The 27,741-nt window shown below is 42.6% G+C and overlaps 1 protein-coding gene across 1 annotated transcript in view; it reads right to left on the reverse strand.

The window, feature by feature from the left end:
• Window positions 1–2,833: 2,833 nt before the first annotated feature.
• NUDCD1 (NudC domain containing 1) overlaps window positions 2,834–27,741 on the reverse strand; it is a 49,098-nt gene continuing 24,190 nt past the window's right edge. The window contains exons 7-10 of the mRNA XM_081204692.1: window positions 26,498–26,642; window positions 16,921–17,046; window positions 6,074–6,230; window positions 2,834–3,871 (exon numbers count right to left, since the gene is read on the reverse strand). Of these exons, the coding sequence (XP_081060818.1) occupies window positions 3,579–3,871; window positions 6,074–6,230; window positions 16,921–17,046; window positions 26,498–26,642 (721 nt within the window). The 3' untranslated portion in view covers window positions 2,834–3,578. The remainder of the gene's footprint in view (window positions 3,872–6,073; window positions 6,231–16,920; window positions 17,047–26,497; window positions 26,643–27,741) is intronic.

A 27,741-nucleotide genomic window follows, 5' to 3' on the forward strand; every position in this document is an offset into this window, starting at 1 on the left:
ATGGTGCGCCAATATGATTGTTCTCTGCCAGGGCGATCCTTTCTGCCTGCCTGCTGGAACAATCTCCCCTCCTCTCTGGTGATGTTTTTTGGGTTCTCCTAACCCTCCAGAGCTTGTGCCCATGAGGACTGGTAGGGTAGACGGTAAGGAGACCAACAGTAGAAGGCAGGCAAGTGAGGGTTGGCTGGGGGCAGGTTGAGGTTTCTGGGACAGTGCTTCACTCATCCTAATGGATCAGCCTTCACTGATGGGAGCTGCATGGGATCTGGAGGGTCACAGGTGCCCAACCCATGCAGTAGCATGTTTCTTGCCAGATGCTATTTCCAGAAAAACTTTACCAAGAGATGTCTCTTGAACTTTCCCAATAACTTTCAGAAACTCTCTTTGGCAGGAAGAAGTTACGGCTTGAATGGATATTCAATCAATGCATCATAGCTAACCAAATTTCACAGTGGCAGGAAATGGATTGCATTTTTCCATCTCTGTACAAAGCAGCTGCTGCTGCTGTAAATTATTTCCTTGTAAATTAAAATGTCCTACGCGTTTTGAGCTATTGCTCCTACTCAGTGGCAGTCTCTGGAAAGGAAGTTTTAATGACATCAACAATTCATACGGCTCTGCCGTAATACAACTTATTTGAAGTTTTAAAAAAGAACAAACACATTACTTCACAAAGTTAAAATATATACAGTTGGCACTGGGGATATGGAAGTTTGATATGTCCATATTAACCTCAGATGCCCCCGTCACACACTCAATGCTGAAATTGACAAATGGAGTATGTGCCATACGAAGTTCCCCTAAATTCCTGGAGGTGTCCAGCTAGCCAAAATGCCTCTGGAGAGAAATGTGGGTCGTTCTGGGTTGTGAGGTTTTGACTGGGATATTTTGCTTGTAAATCAGGCACAATCCATTTAAGCAAAACTGTAGATGTTGCGCTACCCATACTAAGCTGGTCCCAGCCACCAGCCTAACCAAACCTGCTCCTCGAATTAAGTTGTTATGGTTTTTTCTTTTTTAAAAAAATATTTTTTAAAAATGGCACCCTTTCCTTCTTCTGATGCTGCCTTCCTGCCTTTTCTGTTATGGCTTCCGATGCACGCAGAAAACAAGTTTGCCGCATACCTGCATCTGATCCGTAGAGCTATGCTCCTTATCATTTGACAGGACAAGGTGGATATAGAAGTCTGATTTCCATGAGGTTGCTTCTCCCAGTGGTCATGCTCACAAATCACGCTAAACCAGAAAGACACCACCGCCAATCTTGGAGTTGTATGCTTCCCATCTTCGCCCATTTCCTCCCACGTGGCTGGGAGCAGACGTTTGGAAGCTTTTGCTTTTGGATAGCAGTGTTTGGTCATGTGGCTTGGAGCAACAAACCTTGGTCGGTATTGGTTAATTTGTTATTATGTCGTGTATTTTTGTGTTTTTATGCTGTAAACTGCCCTGTGATCTTCAAATGAAGGGCAGTACAAAAATAAGTAATTAATTAATTTAACAACAACAACAACAACAACTCAAGGATAGGCCTTTTAATCCCAAAATTGCATTACAGTACATGTAACACACTCAGATTGAAGACTTTGCTTTAGGAGTCAATTAATGGATAACACCGTATTTAGGATGCAAATAATTTTACAGGGCAGGTTAAGCACTGGCTGCGCCCAACGGTCAAGAATAACTTGCCAGAGTCAATTATTTTACCCATTGCTATTATCAAATGATAAGCTATGCCCTGCTGCTATGGAGGGATCTGTTTAAATTAGACCCACAATAATCTCTGTGTCCCTTAACAGTGGGAACCAGAAGTGGGTCATTCCATTTCTTCCCTCCTGCTGTGGAACACAGTGTATGAAATGGGAGATCCAACCATATTTGGAATTAGGATACTTCTCTATCTTTGCTGGGGATACACTACGAGATGTCGAGATCAATCTTTGTATGCTTGGGTCGAACAAGATTTAGATGTGTGCTGCAAAACTTTGATTCATTGCAAGTACTATTCTATTTCCAAAAAGTGTACAGAAGTATCATCAAGAGGGAAATAAAACTTTTTTATGGCTAGATTTGCTCCGTTGGTAACCTTTGGAAGTTAAGCTACATTTTCCATGCTTGCCTTTTTTTGTCTGCTATAATGAAGACTATGTGAAAAAATGAGTAGGGAGCTATTTGTTTTTCTTTCTCTGCCACAAGAGACAGAGAAAATGAGCTTCCCCCAACTCTTAGCTTCATAAATGCTGACATGAATCTTAATGTTTTAGTATTTAACTTTTCGTTTCTTTTAAAGTATTGCAAATTCTTCCTGATCTTATTGTTTTAACATTTTGTAAACAGCTTTGAGAGTGGGCAGGTGTTTTTTTAACCATCAAACGATAAATTTTATGAAGTATATAAATAAATGTGTGCAGGAGAGGAATTATTATATGACTAATGAATTGTTATTTTATAAAAGAGCTTTTTCTCCAACAGTAAAATTTAGCTTCGCAGCAGGGCTGGCTGACGAAAGGAAAAATAGGTAAGTGCATCTTGCTTGTATCATGTCCACAAACTGGTTTAATTTTTCAAAGATCTCACCCTCGTCATGATCATACTGAAGAGGATTTTATGTGTGCCTTTGAACAGTTGCAGAGCAGCTACCTTCCTGTTTCTGCAACAGCGCTGAACCTCCTCTTCTCATAAGAGGCTTACCTATGGCATTGTTTAAATTCATTATCTCTTACCTTCAGACAGTAATAGCAGCTGTAGAACTGAGTGCCCTCAAACCCCTAGTTATTCTCCCTCAAATCAGAGCTCCTACTTCAACGTCAGGGGAAAGAAGACAAGAACATCAGTATTATTTATGTATTTATTTATTTGCTTGCTCTTTAAAAACCCACTTTATTTCTAAAAAGGTTGAAGATTTTCATCTGGAACCCAAACACAATCAAAGTTTACACATAATGAGAAGTTTCAGAGTCAATTAAAAAAAAAAAAAACAGCAGAGGAAAGTAAGATGTTCGTGCTCACTATCGTTTATCCGATGAGCCAATGCAAAGTGCTAAGCATGGAGGCATTTATAGAGATGAAAAAGCAAACGAAACAAAAATGAAAACAAATAACCCCGCCTTTTTAACTAAGGCTGCAAATTACATTTTAATTATTTTGGTAGATTTCCACACACATATATATGGAGTGATTTGACTTAGCATGCCAGATAAGACATTGCTGTAATAAAAAAATAATGAAGAAAAATGAACAACCAGCTATTATTAAAAAAGATGTGACTGGAAACTATTTGGAAAAGCAGCAAATTAACCATTTCATGGAAGCACCTGCTGGAAAGAGAAAAACAAACAAATTCCTTGCACTTCCTTAACAGAACTGCAACCTTGCACAAATAATGAACTGTTTATTAAAAAATAAAGCCGAAAACTTCTCTCTATTAAATACAAGGCAAATGCGAAGATACATTTTGGTCATGGTGCGATAAATGTTGCTTTTGAACTTACAGCATACCTCTGTATTTTCCTAATAATTTTTTTATGCAGTCACTATGTGAGCCAATTTTGAATGCAATGATAACGCAATACGTTTGGTCATTAGTTCTCAGTGTTCACTTTTATTATGAAGAGCACTTTCGTCGTCAGAATGAACAATCTCTCGTTTGTTGCCTGGAACCCCAAAACAGGGTCATGGGTTTCAAGAGTCGCTACCAACTGCTTTGCAACTTGCCCCACTTGTCTTCCTTCCTTCCTGTTGTAGAGAACAGTAGACAGAGGAGTCGGTTGCCGATAGATGAACACGCGTCGCAGGCACTCGCAAAGGGCAGAATAGGAGTGATTTGGGGCACAGGCCATAAACTTCTTGTCTTGCTTTGATGCTTGCACATAACCTGAAGCACACACAGACAATAAAAAAAGAAGATAGGGCTACAGTGGTACCTCAGGTTACATACACTTCAGGTTACATACGCTTCAGGTTACAGACTCCGCTAACCTAGAAATAGTACCTTGGGTTAAGAACTTTGCTTCAGGATGAGAACAGAAATAGTGCTCCGGCGGCACGACAGCAGCAGGAGGCCCCATTAGCTAAAGTGGTGCTTCAGGTTAAGAACAGTTTCAGGTTAAGAACAGACCTCCGGAATGAATTAAGTACTTAACCCGAGGTACCACTGTATTTTAGATATGCTACATCCTCTCTCAAATAGAGGTCTGTGCCATTTTTTAAAGAAACAACCACTGAGTTTTTTGTTCTTTTAAAGAAAGAAGATGCAGAAATATATATTGGCAAGTATTTATTTTGGATGCAAGCATCTTCTATGCCCTGTATCCTCAGGGATAGACTACTGCATTGCCCTCCATTTGGGTGTGGCTCCTTTGAAACTGTTCAGAATTGCAGCTGGGGCAAATGTGTTTTCCTGATATGGGAGGGCTGACTCTGATTATCCCTGACCATTGGGCATGTCAGTTAGGGTTGATGGGAGCTTGTGCTGCTGCTGCTGCTGTTGACATCCGTCTGCCTTGAGAGACAATGGAGTGTGTGAGACAGGCCTGGACTTGTTTTGGGAGCACCCAACCTCTATACTAAACGCCACAGCTGAAACTTTCAAAACGCAGGGTGGAATTCAGTCTTGCTCCATTACAGAAGCTCTGTCTGCATAAATGTTTTAGCTTGCCAGATGGAACTACACCCCCGCCCTTCTTCCCATGCGCTGATCTGAGGGTTCTTTTGACCCCGCCTCAGCCAATCTGGGGGGCAATGGGGGGATGAGAATATGCCATTGTCCCTGAGCAAGGGACTCCTAAGTTAAATCGCTCCCACAGACTGTGGTATAACACAGCACATTGCTGTTCAACGCAAAGCAAACAAACCCCAAAGTTGTAGCCAACCTCTTTTGGAACAGAAGGAGCACTTTTAAATACAGTCAATCATATGTGTAGAAATGGGAAATATACAGTGGTACCTCAGGTTACAGATGCTTCAGGTTACATACGCTTCAGGTTACAGACTCCACTAACCCAGAAATAGTACCTCGGGTTAAGAATTTTGCTTCAAGATGAGAACAAAAATCGTGCTCTGGCGGCGCGGCAGCAGCAGGAGGCTCCATTAGCTAAAGTGGTGCTTCAGGTTAAGAATGGACCTCCAGAACGAATTAAGTACTTAACCCGAGGTACCACTGTACTGGCCTCTGAAAAATTCAGTATATGAAGTGGCCCAAAGATGTGGAAATTCACCACAAAGTGTTATTCATTAAAAATTATGGGATGATTAAAGCAAAAATGCTTTAGAATTCCCTGTTATTTTCCACAATGAAGATTAAAAACATTGGACTGCCAGCTAAAAAACCCAAGACCCTAAAGTGTTGTTGTACACTTTCAACACAATCCTGAATTGAAATCTTCCAAAGGGTATAAGATGGGCAATACTACAGCACTCCTTCTGCCAGTAGTGTGCTCAGTGAAATCCACTCAAGTCAGTCAGCATGCATGGAATTTTTTTATGGATTTCCCCCCACTCTGGAGCAATTAACTTGGAATTGATCCTCAAATTTGATCTGGGAGTTGTCTCGAACTAAGTTCTCCTGAGAGCAGGCCCACAGAAATTAATGGCCATGACTAACTTAAACCCATTGGGTCTACCTACAACTTAACTGCACACAACCCTGAAATATGTTTTTTATCTGTGGACATAGATTCTATTTATGTTCTCCAGATGGCACTGTAGAACCCTTCATCCATAAAACTAATTTCTATTTAATTCTGAAGAAACTTGGCTTGCTGATGAGATAGTAATTAAGATTTTAGAGATCTCCATTCTCAATTAGTTGGCTATGATGAGGAGGCAGTAATTAAGATTATACTGATTCCCCCCCCCCCATTGTCAGTTGGTTGCTTATTCCCTTTTAAGTCATTACGGAAGTCAGCTTAGCGTTTAGCTACTTTCCAAGATGCAGCGATTTATCAACCGAGTTTTGAAAGACAGAGAGCTCTGTTATGGATGAGATCAGAGATACTGCACGGAAGTGTTGGAAGAGTTATGGACCACAGCTTTATAAGGAAGAGAAATGCTATTTCAAAAAGCCTTCCTCCCATACCTAAGGCATTGAAGGTTGAAATGTGCTCCCATTTGTCCTGCTGATCTGGGCGTGGCTGCCAGAGAAGAGCATCAACATCATGGCGTAAGCAGAAGCATGGCATTTCCTTGGGATCCACCACAGTAGAGAAGAGGTACTGGTTGCTTCCAAGATTCACCTGCAGAAAAAAAGGGGGGATCCTTTTAGTACAAATGTAAAGCTTATCTGCTTGATTATATGTAGCATTAGCAACTTCACAGCAGTTGGGGAGGGGGCAGAAAGAAAATTGATAGAGCAGGTATCCATGCACTGTGGAGGACCAGCATAGCTAGAGTCAGTTTTGGTTCCCCCCTTGCCCTGACATAGATATGAAAGGTGGTTTACTTACACCAAGGAATGTTTTAATGCAACATTAGAGCCATTCAAAACCGCTTCCTCGTGGTTCAAAGATTACTCTAAATTCTGTTCCAAACAGCCAGTAGGGCATGTTGGCTTAGAAGGTGGTACACCAAAGTTCATATCTGCACTCGGCCATGAAACTTGCTGGTTGACTATGAGCTAATGGCTATTTCACAGTACTGTATAATCTACCTCCCTGTGTCATCATGAGGTCAAAATGCATGCTACCTTGGACTCTTAGTAAAGGGACCCCTGACCATTAGGTCCAGTCGTGACCGACTCTGGGGTTGCGGCGCTCATCTCGCTTTATTGGCCGAGGGAGCCGGCATACAGCTTCTGGGTCATGTGGCCAGCATGACTAAGCTGCTTCTGGCGAACCAGAGCAGCACATGGAAACACAGTTTACCTTCCCGCCAGAGCGGTACCTATTTATCTACTTGCACTTTGACGTGCTTTCGAACTGCTAGGTACGATAAATAGGCAACAAATAGGCCATACAGCATAGTTGAATACATTTTAGTCTGAATATAATCTTCACTTTTTAAATTTGTTCAGATTCTGAAGTTTCAGATAGGACTGAACCCATTTAAACTATGAAATTACTGGGGACGTTCAGGACAGGGAAGTAAAACAAGTATCAATATAGAACTTAAGGCTATTGCTATACATTACTGTTTAAGTGTCTAAGCAATGACTTGCACCTCTCGGTTTCCTGTTTCTCCCCCCTAATGGTAATATTTATGTAGTGTTTGTTACTCAACGATAAAAATAAAGAAGCAGAAATTCAAAACTTCCTTTAGAAAGACTACCAGCGACATCTACTTTTCTCAAAACCCACTGGTGAATTGCTAGGGCTTGCTATATACATTGAACAACAGCTACAATTATAACGGTAAACGAAACCACCAACCCACAAGTGCCACGTCTTACAAAAGAGGATGTGGGGGAAGAAATGGCTGCTTGCTCACAAGTAGTCCAACCAGCAACCAGTCAGGATGGGCAGCAGCTAAGCAAGTCTCAGAAGGAGCTAGGGAGGAAGAGAGAAGCCAGAGGAAGGCAAAGGCTACCTCTGGAAGGAGGACGTTGCAATGGGTGCCGGGAGTTAGGAGGGCTTATTTATTCCCCCATGACAAGCAGGTTTCTCTGATCTGCCAAGAGAGGACAGCCTGTGCCTAAAAGCAGCAAGGATGGCTGTCTAGATCTCTGAGTGGTCTGGGACCATGACAGCCCCATTTTGTAAAGATAATGTTTAAGCCAATTTAAGCAACTACTTCTCAGGTGTCTAATGGCATGAAAATAAACCGCTCTGCTTTGCACGCCGAGAAGGATCAAAGCAGATCCGTTAGATGCAAAGGCTACATCGCCAGCAGCTGTTTTTTCAGAAAAAGAACAATCTGGCTGTTTCAGCCAAGACGGCAACTTGTAACCAAAGGCAGGGCTAGCCGACATCTGAAGTCCAGAGAACTGGGGGCTTAAGCACCCGTCTGCTCTTGGGGTAGTTTGTTAAATTCAGTATCTACTTCAGGGTTGTTGTTTTTCCCTTTTTAAACATTTTCTTAGTTTAAGAACAGAGGAAGCTGTCTTAGACCATGTCAGATCCAGCTTAGCAATGTATGCACTGACTGGCAGTAGCATTCTGTGGTTTCATGCAGAAATCTTTCTGCACACACGGCAGTATCTCTGCCACGCGACTATGACCCATCTGTTTTCTCCTCTAAAGCAGGCTCTCTGGATGTTATTTGGGCAGGTGTGGAGGATTCCCTGGTCCTGAATGGGGTAACTGTGCCCCTGAAGGACCAGGTGCGCAGCCTGGGAGTCATTTTGGACTCACAGCTGTCCATGGAGGCACAGGTCAAATCTGTGTCCAGGGCAGCTGTTTACCAGCTCCATCTGGTACGTAGGCTGAGACCCTATCTGCCTGCGGACTGCCTCGCCAGAGTGGTGCATGCTCTGGTTATCTCCCGCTTGGACTACTGCAATGCACTCTACGTGGGGCTACCTTTGAAGGTGACTCGGAAACTACAACTAATCCAGAATGCGGCAGCTAGACTGGTGACTGGGAGCGGCCGCCGAGACCATATAACACCGGTCTTGAAAGACCTGCATTGGCTCCCAGTACGTTTCCGAGCACAATTCAAAGTGTTGGTGCTGACCTTTAAAGCCCTAAACGGCCTCGGTCCAGTATACCTGAAGGAGCGTCTCCACCCCCATCATTCTGCCCGGACGCTGAGGTCCAGCGCCGAGGGCCTTCTGGCGGTTCCCTCATTGCGAGAAGCAAAGCTACAGGGAACCAGGCAGAGGGCCTTCTCGGTAGTGGCGCCCGCCCTGTGGAACGCCCTTCCAGCAGATGTCAAAGCGATAAACAACTACCTGACATTCAGGAGACATCTTAAGGCAGCCCTGTTCAGGGAAGTTTTTAACGTGTGATATTTTATTGTATTTTTGGTTTTTATGGAAGCCGCCCAGAGTGGCTGGGGAGGCCCAGCCAGATGGGCGGGGTATAAATAATAAATAATAATAATAATAATAATAATTATTATTATTATTATTATTATTATTATTATTATTATTATTATTATTATTATTAATATTATTATTGTTGTTGTTGTTGTTGCAAAGAGGCAAAACTGTGAGGCAACCGATATCGGGACTTGCCCATTTTACACGTTTACATTTGTATTCCCAATCTCAGCACCACCAGTCGCTGGATGACACCCCCCCCCCCCCGTGCTGCGGATGAACAGCAGAGTGAGAAAGGTAACGTTTTCAGAGAAATGATTTTCTAGGTCAGGGAATCAGTATTTCTACTATGATTCTGAGAGTCCCATTGACTATACATCATGCACTGTCTGCAGTAATAACGTTGCTGGCAGATTCTAATATCATATGCTGACTCCCTTGAATAAATAATGCCTGAATCCACTTTACTTCTAATCCAACTCCGCGTTAGGAACACCAGAATGGAAGGCCGTAGAGAAACGTAAGCTTCTCCATGGACTAATTCAAAACAGATTACTGTTATTAATATTATTTCCCTCTCCCCCCACCCTTTTCTCCTTCTACCCAGAATCTTTGAATGTACACCCTCCCCATACAAGTTAAGATCAAGAAGATGTCTCTCTTACTGGGATTCACATGGTTCATTATAGTTCCTAATGAAATAAGGCAAACCTAATGAATACAGTGGTACCTCGGCTTAAGTACTTAATTCGTTCCGGAGGTCCGTACTTAACCTGAAACTGTTCTTAACCTGAAGCACCACTTTAGCTAATGGGGCCTCCTGCTGCTGCCGCGCCGCCAGAGCACGATTTCTGTTCTCATCCTGAAGCAAAGTTCTTAACCTGAAACACTATTTCTGGGTTAGCGGAGTCTGTAACCTGAAGCGTATGTAACCTGAAGTGTATGTAACCCGAGGTACCACTGTATATTACTTTAGTAGTAGCAATAATAATAATAATAATAATAATAATAATAATAATAATAATAATAATTTATTTATACCCCGCCCATCTGGCTGGGTTTTCCAGCCACTCTGGGCAGCTTCCAAAAAAAATTAAAATACAATAGTCTGTCAAACATTAAAAGCTTCCCTAAACAAGGCTGCTTTCAGGTGTCTTCTAAAAGTCTGGTAGTTGTTGTTCTCTTTGACATCTGGTGGGAGGGCGTTCCACAGGGCGGATGCCACTACCGAGAAGGCCCTCTGCCTCGTTCCCTGTAACTTGGCTTCCCTGATTCTATTGTGGCTGATTCTATTGTGCATGCGTGGGAACCTTAAGCTACCTAACTGGAGTCCATATGAAGGGGTGATGAAGTGCCATCCAGAGAGGTGGTTGGCTAAAATATGCTACTTACTGATAAACATTAAATTAACCCAGTATAGATGGGAGGTGGGACACAAAGATGCTTCTCTGCTAGACAGCCTTCAGGATTGACATGTTTCTTGTGCATACATTCAATTTGTTTTGAGATTTGTTTCCTACCCTATGGTTCCTCTGAACCTTCTGGGAACCTTACAATAAAAAAAGAAAAAGCCCAACACAGTATCTAAAGAGAGATGAAAAGCCCCTGATCAGAAAAGCATAAAACAGCATACTAGCAGCACATGACAGAGCCTCCAAAATCAATTCCACTTACTCTCCCCGGCACCTACTGGAACAGAAAGCTTTTTGCTACTTAAAGAGAAAACCAGAGGCAACCTGCCAAGCTTTTGAGAAAATTCCATAATGAGGCTGCCTCATGCACCTACCCACTCACCCTGGTGCTCAAAAGAGGGTTAGAGATCAGCTAGCTTTCTTGGGCAGCTGCAGGTTGGTCCCAAGGATTATTCTTTGTCATTTAAAATGGACACTGGGAGGGTCTGGACATGCACAAGTTAAAGCCAACTGCATGCAGTGAAGAAGTCTGAGTGAACAGCTATTTGAGCAAAGGCTTCTTCCTGGAAAGCAGTCTACATGGATGTCCAAGTCAGGACCAGAAACACGGTGCTACTCCTGGTAACAGTGTGATGCCCCCTTCACACAACTCACGCCCTGCAGTATCAGTTTTAGGCTTAAGGAGTAACAAGAGAGGAAACTGCACGAAATTAGCAATATTTTCTTACTGGTGGATAGCTTGTTTCTAAAATGGAAGAGCTTTTGTCAGGACTTAGGCAACCATAGAATATTGCAGCTGTTGACTTCTGAGATCTTGACATTTGGAGGGGTAATCTACAATGAAATACAGTGGTACCTCGGTTTATGAACTTAATCCGTTCCGGAAGTCCATTCTTAAACCGAGGCACGCTTTCCCTAATGAGGCCTCCCGTCGCCGGTGCCCTTCCACCATTTGGCTTCCGTTCGTAAACTGAGGTAAAGTTCGCTAACTGGAACACTACTTCCGGTTTTGTGGAGTTCATGTACCAAATACGTTTGTAAACAGGGCTGTTCTTAAACTGAGGTACCACTGTACCTACATTGGCTCTCAGTACATTTCCGAGCACAATTCAAAGTGTTGGTGCTGACCTTTAAAGCCCTAAATGGCCTCGGCCCAGTATACCTGAAGGAGCGTCTCCACCCCCATTGTTCAGCCAAGACACTGAGGTCCAGCTCTGAAGGTCTTCTGGCGGTTCCCTCACTGCGAGAAGCGAAGTTAGAGGGAACCAGGCAGAGGGCCTTCTTGGTGGTGACGCCCGCCCTGCAGAATGCCCTTCCATCATGTCAAGGAAATAAACAACCATCTGACTTTTAGAAGACATCTGAAGGCAGCCCTGTTTAGGGAAGTTTTTAATGCTTGATGTTTTATAGCTTTATTATCATCATTAGTAGTAGTAGTAGTAGTAGTATTCCGCTGGGAGCCGCCCAGAGTGGCTGGGGAAACCCAACCAGATGGGTGGGGTATAAATAATAAATTACTACTACTATTCTTATTACAATGACACTGAAATTTGTTCTGTACTGTAAGCAAACAACTGTGACCCTCCAGATGTTGGTGGATTACAAGACACACCATTCTTGACCACCTCTCCTCACCTTATTGTGCAACAGATTGAAAGCCAGGTTCTTCTCCACAACCATGACTGCCCAAGCAATTTTTGCACAAGTAACAGCACCATACAACTGAGCCTAGTCAAAGACTGCCTTGGTTCATGTGTTCAATGTACATTATGGATGTAGGAACTTGGACCCAGATGGGCAAGAGATCGCAGAATATTGTGGAGTGGGGAGAGAATCTGCATCAAGGGATGGTAGAAAAAGAGATCCCTCTCCCTCATCAACAGACAGGAAGGAGAGAAGAGTTGCTTGCTTTGAATTTTATCAGGCAAAAAATTAGCTAAAGGCACCTAGTTACCCAGTAATTTTAAAATACAGAAAAGCCCCACAAGGCAGAAAGGACAAGCTTACTGGTATTCTAAACTAGTCTGCAAAAAAATAATTACAGTTTGCAAGATGGCAATTATTTTTGAGGCACAAAAAGAAAATAGAAGCAGTCGATACCAACCCATTGATTACTAGGAAAAGCAGAAAAGAACATAAAGAGACACTAATGGCAGCTATTTCCCTTCATCTCTGACAAAAGAGATGTATCGGTTGTGGATATTTTTTTGGCCAGACAAGATGAATTCACATTACAGTAGTCCTGTGCCTCAAAAAAGCACTGGTTACATTACCTTGCATGCAAAGATTAAACACACCCAAACAAGATAATGCTATCTAGCATGTTGATTAGATTCAGCCACGCCTATATTCTAGAGGCAACAATAATGTGCATCTCTGTTTTTATATAGACAGAATACATTTAATTGTTAATTAACATCAATAGTAGCTGACAACAGTTAACTGCACTTTTCTGTCTGTGCAGGAACCCTGCACCAAGAATCCATGTCTGAATCACATTAGAAGTTTCCAAATTCACTGATGCTCTCAAGAGCAGTTAATTTCAAAGTAAAATGCAGACTGCTTTGAGCAGCGGCTGCCTCTGTGCAACAACTATGCATAATGCCCGACATTCAGGGCTGTTCTTGGATTCAAGCAGCATTCAAAGCATGGGCAGCTAATGCAGACGATCCGAGCTTGGATAAGCCTTGGGGTGGCAAATCTTCATGCAGCACGTCTATCTGCTAAAGTTGACTATTTGTAATGCTGTTTCCAAACGTCAACTTTTATCGGGCAGAATGAGCTAGACACCTAGAAAAATTGAGGCAAGGGGCGACTGCGATGAAGAGCTGGGGTCCGCAACAAGACCTGGCTGCCGATGCTTAAAATGGAAAAACAAAACAAAAGCACACAAGTGAGGCAGGAAGAAGGTACAGAGGAACTTTGAAACGAAGCCCACCAAGATAAGCTGCATTGTCAAGCTTCTGGCAGTTTGTGATTGATGAGCTATCAGCTGCTCGGTTTAGCTTCTCAGGTGCTTGAGAATGCCCTTGGTTTTGCAGGCCCAGGCAGACAGCAGACACAGGGTGTCTAATTGACCCTTTCCAGGGCTTCCATAGATGACTGGCAAGTTGCAAGATGTGAAAGCTTATTTTAAACCAATGCTCTAGAGCAGGGGTGGTCAACTCCCAAGAGACTGCGATCTACTCACAGAGTTAAAAACTGGCAGTGATCTATCCCCTTTTTGGGGGTTCAGGTCAAAGTTGCTGAGTTGTTTTTTTTTAGGAAGGAGGAAGGCCCATTTTTGTGGTTGGGTCAAAGTTGTTGAGTTTTTTTTAGGGAGGAGGTAAAATGTTGAGGTTTTTTTTAGGGGAGCCACAATTGTTCAGCTTTTTTGCGGGGAGCCAATGATCTACCGCAGACGTTGAGTGATCTACCGGTAGATCACGATCTACCTGTTGGACATGCCTGCTCTAGAGGGAGGCAAAAGGAGCTGAGCGGCACCTGATCTCAGACAACCAATCTCTATGGGGATGCTGTTCCAAATACTATATACGCCCTCCAAGTGGCAAATGGACACACAGAAACAAAAGCAAATGAAATTGAAAGGGGGAAAAACACCACCCCAATCACAGAAGTAAGAAAAAATAAAAGAACCTTTTGTGGGCTTGAGCTTTGGGGGTGGGGTGGGGAACGACAACGACGACACAAAAACAAACAAGGGCTAGAAAAATTCAAGCACACTTCTAGCCACTTTTGGCCACAATGACTACAAAAAGAAGCAGAGCATTACTTCCAGTTGCTAGATGATACAGACAAACAGGAAGTTATATTCATTGTATGTTGCTCATCAGTGTCTGGATGGCCAACAGAGTGCTGGATTAAATCATCTCTGGTCTGATCTAGCAAGACAAACATTGCGCTTATTTCTCACATGCATTTATCATCCCATACTAGAAATAAGTTTAAGTCCTGCCATGTCTTTGGGTGGAAGATAGATCAGCTTGAAGAATGCAAATTATTCAGGCTAACACTGTAGTGCATGCTTTTTTATTTCTAGGGATTATTTCTGGAAGAAAAATGTGCATTTCGAAACCATACCAGACCCTGCTTAGCTTTGCAAATGTGCTAGCAGTTTTCTAGTTTTGTTCCTACTCTCCCCACAGCAAATGGCATAATTACATACCAGTGTCTTGCCCATCTAGTTTCAGAAGTAACCAACTGTATGCATCCTACTAGAAAGGAGCAAATGTGACAAACAGGCATTAAGTACAAAACCATTTGCGTTGAACTGTCTTCCTTAGTTGCCAACTGGTAATTATTTGATACAACTGCATAAAGGGGAGTTTGCCTTTCTCATGAACATGTATTCACTGCTTGTTATCTATGCTAGCACTCTTCTTTTGCTGTCACAGTTAAGTGATTTCTACAAGTTTTTTTGTTTTTTAAATAATGAATGGCAGCAACCTTTTGGCTTAGATGCAAACAAGATGAGCTGTTATCTTCACACGCAACTATTTAATAAAGGAGGAGAGAAAGTGCACTGAAGAATCAAAATTAGAAGAACGATATTACAATGGACTATTATACAAAGAGCTGTGAACATCGAATCTACTTTATTTATCAAATCTACTTTATTTAGAAAACTTCAAACCTAATAGTGCACAAAAGACTGATTAATTTCCTGAAAGCAGTACATCTCTAAAGTACTGGGGTGTCAAGGTGCACTACTTGCCCTGGACAAAAGGAGTCAAGAAAGAGAAGGAAAAGAAAATCCTCTTCAAGAGCAGCTAAAGTGAATGAAAGACAGATAACTTGACTGGTTGAGCTCATTTCTTGAGACTGGCAGTAGGCAGATAAATAATACTAATAAAGGGAAGATGCATGGCTCCATTGGCCAAGGCATAAAGTAGCAAATCCCAGAAAAGTAACAGCCCATAAAAATAAAGAATTGCCTTACTATCTCTGAGAATTTTCAATCTTGGAGGAAGCTGTGGGGGGCATATGCCATATCCTGGCATGATGTAGGAGATAGTAAGTTTGCCAATGAGATAAAAAATATGACTTTGTCTCTCCTCAAGTTAGTGTTTGAAGTGATAACAGAAGCACTGGTACATGATATATACATATTTTTTTAAAAAAAACAGATTTGTATTTCTAGCATCTGGAAATGGGATCTCATCATTGGCGACTTCAAATGCTAAATCACTGCTAAAACTGGAAGATCAGCTAATAGTCATTCTGAATGCTTCCTACTTGATGCAAAAGCTGTTTTAAGAAGTCCAGTGCGGAAACCTGTGCCATAAATTCAACCAATGAAAGGGTTGGATGGAAGGTTAAGCTGATTCCCCTATCTTCCTTCTCCATTAGGCTGCCCCAAATGCTCTACCAAATCCGGGGACCCTGCTGAATGGGGCAGCCTATAGTGAGAAGGGACAGATAAAACAGGTTATGCCAGCCCCCAATTCTACAGCTCCTTTGACTTCTTCTATATATTTTTCACCCTGCTCACCCACCCAGGTCTCAGTAATATAGACCAGATCAGCCTCCTCGTCCACAATCAGGATCATGGATGAGGGAGATCTTATTCAGAGCTGACCTGACATTCAATGGCAGCAGCTGCAGGCCCCAAAGCTGCCTGATAGGACAACCACAATTCCCCAGGTGGTGCAGTTGGCACATGGCACAGCCATTAACTGCCTGTGTCATATGCCCTTTACCTGGCCTTCCCTACCTGCCCCTACCCCAGACTTCCTCAACCTCGGCCCTCCGGATGTTCTGAGACTACAATTCCCAGCATCCCTGACCACTGGCCCTGCTAACTAGGGATCATGGGAGTTGTAGGCCAAAAACATCTGGAGGGTGGAGATTGAGGAAGCCTGGCCTACCCTAAACCACTGCAAATGATCCCCCTGCTCTCTCCAGCTCCTCCCCTCCCAGGCACATCTCCCCTGCAATCATCATCATCATCACACATGCATCCATTATAAAGTTAATTGTAGCAGAGAAGCTGCCAGATGCATCAATACGACTTGTGCAGCAGTCAAGCTAGGAATAAGCTTTTTCGCCCTTCTCTCCCCTTTGCAGAGGGATGAAAGGCTTGGCGCCTCTCTCTCTCTCTCTCTCTCTCTCTCTCTCTCTCTCTCTCTGTCTCTCCCATCCACCTCCCTGCCACAAACAGCACCAACCACTTTCAGGCCCCCATAAACCTACACGGAATGTGCAGTATATAAACTATGCAAATAAATAAATCTTCAGAATGGTAAGTTTTTCAAATCTTGTACACAGAAATAAAGAAAACTTACCAATATGCTTTACAAGGGAACAAAACATAGCAGCTAAGAGAGGACGATGCCACAAGCATTGTATTTATATTCAAGGACAATCTGCTTTTTAGTATCTCTTACACAACTTGCATGCACATTACGTTATTCTACAACACAGAACAAACTACGTGTTGAGCCTGTTCGAAGATCATCTTTCCTGATGAGCGGAGTCCAGGTCCGGCAGATAGGTAGTGAAGGACTAATAATATCAGACCACAATGCAATCCAGTTCTCTGCTGGTAGGCAAGTAATTAAGAAATGCTTATTATCAAGATTATTATCTTATGCTTACCACATGGGTGACATTGAAGGTGTTACCATCAAATCTGCACAGACTTGTGCTGTCTTCGAGAAAAATGTCGCATTCTTCCAGCTCCTGGGCATTGCACGGAGGGTTCTCTTTGTTAGGGTCTGGATTCTAAAACCAAAAATTAATATTATTTAGATTTTTAGGCATTCCAAGGGCATATAAAGGTTACACTACTGAAAAATGGGTGAGTGGGGAAAATAGCCACACAGTAATACTAATACGATAAATAGCCACTAATGCAATACAATACGTACTGTATCAAATATTTCAAAGGTAGTTCAAACAAGCTAGGGCCATGCCATGACCCCAGCAGGAACCCAGGGGGGCTCGACTTGATCCGCATCGACGGGGCTCCCCCTACTGGTGGTTTACCCTTCCAGACTTCCTGCAAGGCGGGCAGGTGTCAGATATACAGTGGTACCTCGGGTTAAGTACTTAATTCGTTCCGGAGGTCCGTTCTTAACCTGAAACTGTTCTTAACCTGAAGCACCACTTCATGGGGCCTCCTGCTGCTGCCATTCTGCTGGAGCACAATTTCTGTTCTCATCCTGAAACAAAGTTCTTAACCCGAGGTACTATTTCTGGGTTAGCGGAGTCTGTAACCTAAAGCGTATGTAACCCAAGGTACCACTGTAGTCTGTTGATGCCAGTGCCTAAGCCAATACTGCTCACATTTTGTAACCAATAAAGTTGTGGCCTAAATTTTGCCCATTAACATTAACCTAAATTCTGTGTCCTTGTGTCTTTATTCTTCTGGGGTGGCTTGGGGGGTCTTGAAGTGCAAATACCCACTAATGCAATACAATATGTACTGTATCAAATATTTCAAAGGTAGTTCAAACAAGGTCTTCTTGAACTTTTGGAATAGGAGTGATTTGAAGGAACAAATGCAACATGGCAATCCTCCTTGGGCTGTACTATTTCAGACCGCAGCTGGGTCAGCAATTAATTCTTCACATAACATGCTAGCTGTACATATTTGACTGTGCCTTTAGCACAAGAAAATGTAACAGCTATGCTGCCTGGATAGCTCAGTTGATTAGAGCTGTCAGGAGTTCAGCCTACACTCGAGTAGGACCCTGGCAGAGAAACAAGCCCGACTGGCATGTTCTCTCCCTCCTGGTTGATCGTTCGGGAGCTCCATAAGCTTTCTTCAGCCTGAACATCACAGCAACTGATGCCAACCAACACCGGCACACTTAGGGATCCGCAGAGTTTGCGCATCATGCGCATGACAGACCTCAGCAACTCAGCATATTGGCTAATCTACCGTATTTTTCGCTCCATAAGATGCACCAGACCATAAGAGTTTTTGGAAGAGGAAAACAAGAAAAAAAATATTCTGAATCTCAGAATCCAGAACAACAAGAGGGATCGCTGCGCAGCGAAAGCAGCGATCCCTCTTGCTGTTCTGGCTTCTGGGATAGCTGCGCAGCCTGCATTCGCTTCATAAGATGCACACACATTTCCCCTTACTTTTTAGCAGGGAAAAAGTGAGTCTTATAGAGCAAAAAATACGGTACTTTATTTACATATAAACACACACGGAGCACTGCAACATGGCTCCCTCCCTCTCTAGCATCAGACAGCAAAGAGAAAAAGAACAAAGGACAATAGTCCCACTTCACGGAACACAGTAACACAAACATCCTGTCTCCGTCACTTCCCACTCTGTGTAGTCAAAACACTTATCGTCATGTGAAAGACAACAATCCTACGACTGCAATCATAGATCAGGAATTCTAACAAGAGCATGGTGCTGAGAATGCCAAGGTTGCAGCTTCAATTCCCATAAGGGACAGATGCATATTCCTATATTACAGGGGGTTGGACTAGATAATCCTCAGGGTCCCTTTGAACTCTACAATTCTATGATTCTATCACAAGTTTCAAGGACACTGTTTTCACTATGGAGGCACTGAACACAAATGACCCAGTGCTCCCAGTGAACCTTTGAAATCACAACTGCTCAGAGTGGGAGGCTTCTACGACTTCTAGGGCTGACCATCTGTACAACGGAAAAACCACACGCACAGGCCCGACGCAAGGACAAGACGATAAAGCAATTTGTGTACGGGGAACAAATATTGCATTGTGTAAATGAGCAATACTGCCACAGGCAGAGGTCAAATCAACTGTAAAATGAATGAGGAACATAACAAATCGGCTTGAGAATTTTAAGTTGGGTTGGCGTTTATATGCTCCAGCAATGCATTCACTTTGGAAGCTGACAAAAATGGGTAACAAGAAAAGCCAACATTTTAGTTTGTTCATGAACAGGCAAGATGAATAAAAATTAGTTCCCTGGAGTTGTTTGCAATTTGCCAATTGCCATGCTACCCTTGACTGAATATTCAAGGGTCATGTAAACAAGCCAGGAATCTTCATCTTTAAGCACAGGAGGGCCAGAAGGAAAACTATCCAGGTTCCATATGGACACCATATATTCTTTGTTCCTGCGTTCGACTTGAGTGCAATTTTGATATTATTATTTTTTGGTAAATAGTTTTGGAGAGCTTCTTGGGCCTATAAAGCAGGATATAAGTAGTCTAAAGAAATACAAAGAGATAAAAGAAGATACTGACTTACTGGGAAACTCGCATTTACTGGAAGAGGGTTTGCTGCGCCACTCTCAATTACTCCCAAGTAAAAACTGATTTCTCTTAAATGGGATAAACACTTGACTGAGACTAGAAAGAGCAAATCAAAAGCTGAGAGCAGAATTTACTTTTATCCATATTTGATTTTATATATCTATCTATCTATCTATCTATCTATCTATCTGTGTGTGTGTATGTATATGTATATATCATTTAAAAATATGAAAGCGATTTATTGTGTGTGTGTGTGTGTGTGTGTGTGTGTGTGTATAAAATCAGAGTTCATCAACTATCATGGAAAGATGTATTTTTAATTGCTGGCATAAGCCTGATGGAATAGAATTTTTTTCAGGATGTGCTTGACAGTTTAAACAGAATTTGGAAGATGTGCTTAGAAAAAGCAACACTATACCATTTTCCTTATTATTTTAATACACTAGACTAGCTACTGGGATGCAGGGCCTCTGCTGAGAAATAATGCTCAGCAGCGCAGAAACCATTTGCCCTAGATTCATTGCTTTTAATTTACAAGACCAAACATTTTCCATGTCTAAATTTTTATGGTTCACAGAAGTGAAAGCTTGGTCAAAGGTGTTATGAATCCAACATTAGGTTTTTCTCCCCCCCCCCCGAGTGAAACAATGTGAAGGATATGTAACAGATTTCAACCACAGTTTCCTAGATACAGTGGTACCTCGGGTTAAGTACTTAATTCGTTCCGGAGGTCCGTTGTTAACCTGAAACTGTTCTTAACCTGAAGCACCACTTTAGCTAATGGGGCCTCCTGCTGCTGCCGCGCTGCCGGAGCACAATTTCTGTTCTCATTCTGAAGCAAAGTTCTTAACCTGAAGCACTATTTCTGGGTTAGCAGAGTCTGTAACCTGAAGCGTATGTAACCTGAAGCATATGTAACCCGAGGTACCACTGTAGCTATAAAGGCAAAAAAATATGAATCTGAGGTTCTTACATTGAAACTTCTGAAATGTTTTTAATATTAAAATCTTTGAAATTTAAATGACTCATTTGTTAAGGAAAAAGCTCTTTAAAAAAAAGAAGAAAAAGAAACCAGAAAAGGAAAGCAGCAGATTCCATTGTCAATAAAGCAGCACGACTAGATTAAAGGTCAAATTCCAACAGACGTAGCCTGACAACCTAATCAGCTTTTACCAATCTATTGCTATCCAGACGTTTTGGATGACAACTCCTATCAACTGTAGCAGGCATGACTCTGTCATCTCAAACATCTGAAGGGCACCAGGTTAGCAAAGGCTGAGCTAAACTTTATCTTCACAGTATGCTTGGGATCTTAAATAGGCTTGGTAAGGTAAAGGTAAAGGGACCCCTGACCATTAGGTCCAGTCATGACTGACTCTGGGGTTGCGGTGCTCATCTTGCTTTATTGGCCGAGGGAGCCGGCGTACAGCTTCCGGGTCATGTGGCCAGCATGACTAAGCCACTTCTGGTGAACCAGAGCAGTGCATGGAAACACCGTTTACCTTCCCGCCGGAGCAGCCAGAGCAGCGCACGGAAACACCGTTTACCTTCCCGCCTATTTATCTACTTGCACTTTGACGTGCTTACAAACTGCTAGGTTGGTCGGAGCTGGGACAGAGCAACAGGAGCTCACCCCGTCGCAGGGGGTTTGAACCGCCAACCTTCTGATCAGCAAGTCCTAGGCTCTGTGGTTTAACGCACAGCGCCACCCACGTCCCTATAATAGGGTTGGTAAACAAGGTTAAAACTAACCATGGCTTGTTAAGTATTATGCCTGCACCATGTCTGAATAATTACTCTGAAAGGTGCATTTGTTTTTCCACCGGGCTAATCAATCTATTTAAAGAGTCTTGCTTTCAAGGATTATCGCCATAGTGGATGTCAATCATCACAGGCTTCTTCAGAGCTGGGATGAGAGATTCTTTCATAACCAAGATAAGAAACAGAATTTTATCGTAGTTCCACCGCTGTGCTGAAACCTGAGATAACGCACCACGATGCATGGAACCTTGAGAGGATGCTGCCTCCCGCCGTAACAGAAGTACACACTCAAAACCTGGGATTAGAAAAGTTCACTCTGTAAAATCCAGAGCAAGGTGGGGTGCTTAGGAAATTATTATGAAGGTTAGGACTGAAAATGAAGGGGATTTGAGTGACTTGAGCACAGGGAGCAGCATTTAATCCTATTGATTATAAGACTTCAGGAGCAGCTGACGCAATGAGGCAATGACACCTTCTCAACAGCGGCGTCGCAGCATCATATTCTCTGCATTTTCTCTTGGTAACTTTTAAATGATTCTTCAGGTGCAGAGAGTCCTGCAATCCAAGTCAAAGCATGCTTGGTCCTAAGTAGGTCATACAAAGTTATTGGGACTTCCTAAAACACAAACAGATCTTGAATAGAATTGCAGCAAAGTTATTATAGCCTTGCATATATAGACTTGGGGTTTGGGAGTGTTTTTTTGGGTGGAGGGATACTGAAACAAATGCATATTATAAGTTAAGAGAGTGAACAAAAGCATAGATCTGACATCTCACATTTTAGCTGTTTAATGGTCTTATTATTGTGAACTGTTTAATTGTTCTCCAGGTACAGTATGTGCAGCACAAAATGAAATAAATGGTGCACCGCATTTAAAAATATGATTCACTATTAATTTGTTTCTAAGTGAAAAAGTTAACACATATTTAATTGATGGCAGTTCTGTACCATTCTCACAAACAAAACAATTTTAATTACAGTGGTACCTCGGGTAACAGACGCTTCAGGTTACAGACACTTCAGGTTACAGACTCTGCTAACCCAGAAATAGTACCTCGGGTTAAGAACTTTGCTTCAGGATGAGAACAGAAATCGTGTAGTGGCAGCGGGAGGCCCCATTAGCTAAAGTGTTACCTCAGGTTAAGAACAGACCTACAGAACGAATTAAGTTCTTAACCTGAGGTACCACTGTACAGTATGCTTTTAGTTCTGAAAACATACACACACACCCCAGTTCCTGCTGTGTTTACTGCTACTAACATTGTGTTCCAGCAGGCAATTTACAGAAATATTTCTAGAATTAGGAGCTGTTCTTTAGTTTTAAAATTCCCCAGTAAGCCATTTAAACAGTAACAGTCCAAAGAATTTTTTCGGGTACAAATCATCCTCAAGAGAACATTTTCTCATACCATTTATTGTTTCATCTGGCTTCATTTCATTTTTCTTTTGGTGGGGCTGCGATTTCAAAGCCCAAAAACAACCGTGTGAAGTTCTCCTTCCCACTCCTATCTTCTTGGTAGGTAGTATGTGTGGGAGTGGCATTGGTGATGGAAACAATAATGGCTGACTAATTTCAGCTGACTGGGCCCAGTTTTAAACACACAATTCTTAATCAGTCTATTTGTTACAAAATCAAGGCCTGTACAGATTCCTCCAGTATGATAATGCCTGCCACTAATGTGATACAATTATGCGAAAGAGTATTTTAAGGAAAAAGTGGCTTGTCTAATTATTCCCTTGCTGACGGGTATGAAAAGTTGCTTTGTGCAACCTAATGAGGTACGTTTCTTGCCATGCATTTGATTTGTCAATGAACTAGGCAAATTTTCCACTCTTTAAAAATATAATAAAGGTAATATATCTTCTTTACCAAGAATTTTTTTGCAGGTACAACAGTTTGCTTTTTTTAGATTATTATTAAAAATATCTGTAGACAGCCTAACATCCAAAAAACCTTGAAGTGGTGTACAAAGGGATCATATATATATATATACAATGACAACAACCAAAATAAAAACTGCTGCTGGAGGCATTGTAATGGTATCAGCTTGTTGATCTGCCCAGAAGGAGAACTGGAAGGATCAGAAGTGTCAGGGCACTGTGGCGGTGAAGGAAGAAACATTCAACCAGCCAGAGGACCAAAGGGCAGCTAGTGGAGCATCAATAACAGGTACCAAGAAAGGAAATTTTGGAGAACAGGTTAAGTGGAGCAGCCCAGTGAAACACAGAACCAAGCAGGTGAGGGAGATTGGATACAGAGGGAAAGTGAAGGCAGCAGAGAGAAACAGGCAGAGAAGGAAAAGGCAGCACAGAAGGGGAAGGCAGGCAAGTGTTGCCTCAAAAGCAGGCATAGGCAAACTGGGCCCTCCAGTTGTTTTGAGACTACAATTCCCATCATCCCTGACCACTGGTCCTGTTAGCTAGGGATGATGGGAGTTGTAGTCCCAAAACATCTGGAGGGCCAAGTTTGCCTATGCCTGCTCAAAAGTGTTGCCTCAGTATACGTGAAGGAGCGTCTCCACTCTCATCATTCAGACCAGACACCGAGGTCCAGCACCGAGGGCCTTCTGGCAGTTTCCTCACTGCAAGATGTGAGGTTACAGGGAACCAGGCAGAAGGCCTTCTCAGTAGTGGCGCCTGTCCTGTGGAACACCCTTCCATCTGATGTCAAGGAAATAAACAACTATCTGACTTTTAGAATAAATCTGAAGGCAGCTCCCATAATCTAGGGATAATGGGAGTTGTAGTCCCAAAACATTTGGAGGGTCAAGTTTGCCTATGCCTGCTTTTAGAAGACATCTGAAGGCAGCCCTGTATCGGGAACTTTTTAATGTCTGATGTTTTACAATTTTAAATGTATGCTGTAAGCCACCCAGAGTGACTGGGGAAACCCAGATGGGAGGGGTATTACTACTACTACTACGACTACTACTACTTCTTAGTGGGACAGAAGGGAAATACAAGGAGTTCTGGGGTGGGTGGGGGGAACAACCCCAGTAGCAAATCAAAACAAGGGGAAATAAGGGTTATAGGCAGGGTCCTTACACTACAAGAGCCATAAGCATTATTTGCCAATTAGGTTACTGTGGCATGACCATACAGAGGGAATCATGTGATAACAGGAGCCCCAAACTCAGCATGAGTACAGTGGTCTCTGGAGACAAAAGACATCTTGGCATACTAAAGAACTCCAAGGCCTGTAGGCCTTGGGGTTGGGGCAAAAGATCCCACAATTATTTGAATCTTCCAGTGACTCATAAGATAGAATAAAATGCATGACCAACAGCTACTCTAGAAAGGTTTGGCTGAAAAGTCTTTAGCATGCAGCAAAAACGTAAGTGTGCTCACTGCAGGTGCTTCCACATAAAAGCTCATTCATGAAACACTGGCTATTATCAAGAAGAATCAGGTCTAGCTCAAAAGTTTGCACATTATTGTAGCACAAATAATGTACTACAGCATCTCAGTTGTTTCCAAGAATATTTTGAATCCTAGGAGATTAAGTTGAAACATTATAACAAATATGAAGATACATCTCAGACAAAAAGCATATTAAATAACACTTCCTATGAATTTGTAGCACATTATCAAACTTTCAGTCAAAATAAATAAAGATTTTTTTAAAAAACACTACCCTTTATATGCATGCCTGTGGGTGAAGAAGGAATAGATTTGAAAACATGGGTGTTGGCTTTTTTTGTTCAAGTAACACCATGTACAGATTTCTGTTCCTGATGTACTTCCTAGACTAAGTTTCATAGATAAGCTATGTGTACCTGATCTCCTCCTGTGCCTCCCTGGATGTGGAAGAGACAAGTAGTGCATGGAAATAAGGATCTTGGACAAAAAATGCCCCTATTATCAGCTGTGAAATATCGGAAGGCAGGCTATCTCAGTATCATCTGAAGCTGTTGAAAAGAGCTTCAGCCCACAAAAGCTTAGCATCACAAGGCATTTGTTAGCCTTTGAAAGGTGCCCTGGGACGCTACTCTAATCACTGTGATAGCAGAGTCTAGAGCCTTGGAAACAGATGCTTTAAATTACTGTTGTCATCTCTCTCTCTCTCTTTTGAGGAAGTAAATAAACTACCGAAGAAAGTACCATCATCAAGGTAACAACTGAGCCATAATATGGTCAGCCACCACACAGCCCAACCACCTGCCTATACACGAGTCTTTCAACAGTGAAATCAGTGCAGGCTTCTCAGAGCTAAATACGTCTATGAATCCATTGCTGTACTATACCACCCTATCACCAATTCAGACATAGGCAGACGTGAGCCTTTACCAAGCATTTGCGGGTTGAACTAGATGCAGTAAGAAATGTGTTGGTGCTGCTGAAAACTGAAAGCTTCCCCAGCTTTGGCCATAACATATAATTAAGCAAATGGGGTGCTGTCAAGTGTTTCCACCAGCACTCCACATTGTTGATCTGCCACTGGAGATTGGGGTAGGAAGCACAATAATGACACCCACCCAAGGAGTGGGAACTCAATGTAGCATTGGTGGTTTTAGCAGTTTAACTGTTCATCATAACAACCTTGTCCTGGTTTGCTCCAAGTGTCAAGGTCAACAGTAGATGGGTGTTCAAGGGCCACATCTCGTGAACATATACACAAGCATACAAACTTTCTCTCTCTCTCTCTCTCTCTCTCACACACACACACAATCTCTCCCCACTGGACTGAAGGACAGACCCGAGAGAGAGAGAGAGAGAGAGAGAGAAGCACTCCTCCCAGCCCGCCAAACAGTTGTTCAGAGCTTTCAGGACAAACCACACAACTGCTAAACAAACGCCCACCATGAGTGTCAGTCAATGTTGAATGTCTAGGGTCCCACTGGGCAACCAGGGGCAGAGATTCCAGCTAGGAAGGGGGAAATGCCCCAAGCCAAACCTCCCACAGGGCCCTTGCGGACCCCGACTTTACAGCAGAGAAAAGGCAGAAAGGGGTGACTCTTCCTGTGTGCCTCTCCCGATCCCCGTTGCAGCTGCAGTCCTCTCAGCCTTCAGCTAGTGAAATTTAGCAACGGTCAGGGGCACTAGCAGAGGGCTGCAGGTTGTCCATCCACATGTGTGCTAGGTAGTAAGTTACATTGGCTTACGGGACTCGCTTCAGTGAGATTGACTTAAAGATTCTGCTGCAATTTGATGAGACTGATTTCCCTCTTAGAATCAAAAGAGTTCTCTTTGATCAGCACTTTACCATTTCATCAGAGGTTAGATGCGTCAGACGTTCAGCTATTGCGGCACTCTTGGCTGGATCCATGACATATTCCCCCCGAGAGTCACCAACAATCAGTTCTGGCCATGAAGGTCCCACTTCCTTCTTAATCAGGAAAATCTCCAAGCTGTAAAGAGATGAATATTGGTAAATTTGATGCGTGGGACAAAATTATCAGTATCAGGTAGTATCCAGCACTGAAGGAGTGGAAAGGCAGCTCATACTATATTTCCCTGTCCCTCCCCACCTACACACATGTACTTCCCCCACCTATGCCCCCAAAATCTTCATCAAAATCTAGATAGGGAACTTTGTGGGCTGCAGTGAAAGGGAGATTCACCTGAAATAAAACAGAGCAACATTGCACCACTTGCACAAGGTTCCTGATTTACATGGGAGAATTTGGAATTTATGCACAATGGTTTTGTTACTTCCATAGTAAAATGATTTTGTCCCCAAGATGCCAAAGCAGTTTGACTTTAACGTGAAACCTGCAAGAGGCTCATGTACTAGCTAGCTAGAAAATTGTAGGAAAGCTTTTAAACTGACACTTGGAACCACGCATAATGAAAGAGTTAAAGGCAGTTCTCTCCATTCTATTCTAACCTCCTACTTCCAGCAATACTTGTAGATCTGTTTCCAAATTGTACATATAAGTTAGCTTGATATTATACCGTCCTCTGTCAGAATGCCACATGGCTGCCCCTTGGACCTTGCCAAAGTTGCTGAAATCCAGGGCTCAATGCAGCAAGCGGCCTTTTAATTTATAAAAATGGGGGAGGAAATATTCTCTAGATTGCATTCAGCAAAGAAGAGGAGCCATATAAACATAACAAATCTCCCATTTAGAGAGTTTGCCTCTCTAAATGTACTCCAAATCTTACATGATAAATTCGTATTGTGGAACTCGCAGGGAAGTAACTTGTTTAGTGCTGAAGAATTAATACTTCACTTTGGCAATTAATCACAAGCTAATAATTACTAAGCCACTCTGGCTTTATAAATTCATAATTTAGATTAGCCACTCATTCCTCCCTTCCCCATACCCATTATTAAAAGGTCACTCTTCTTCTAAATATTTCATTAACTATCCAGTGAAAGCTGCACTGAAGGGGGGGGGAATTCAAATGGGTAAGACACAGATGTGGCACGACTGGTACTATTACTGAGATATTCCGGAGCAATTCCAAACCAATTATGAAAACAAGATGAAAACAGATAATCAG

This window comes from Podarcis bocagei, assembly GCF_964188305.1.
Source record: "Podarcis bocagei genome assembly, chromosome: 8".
NCBI lineage: Eukaryota > Metazoa > Chordata > Lepidosauria > Squamata > Lacertidae > Podarcis > Podarcis bocagei.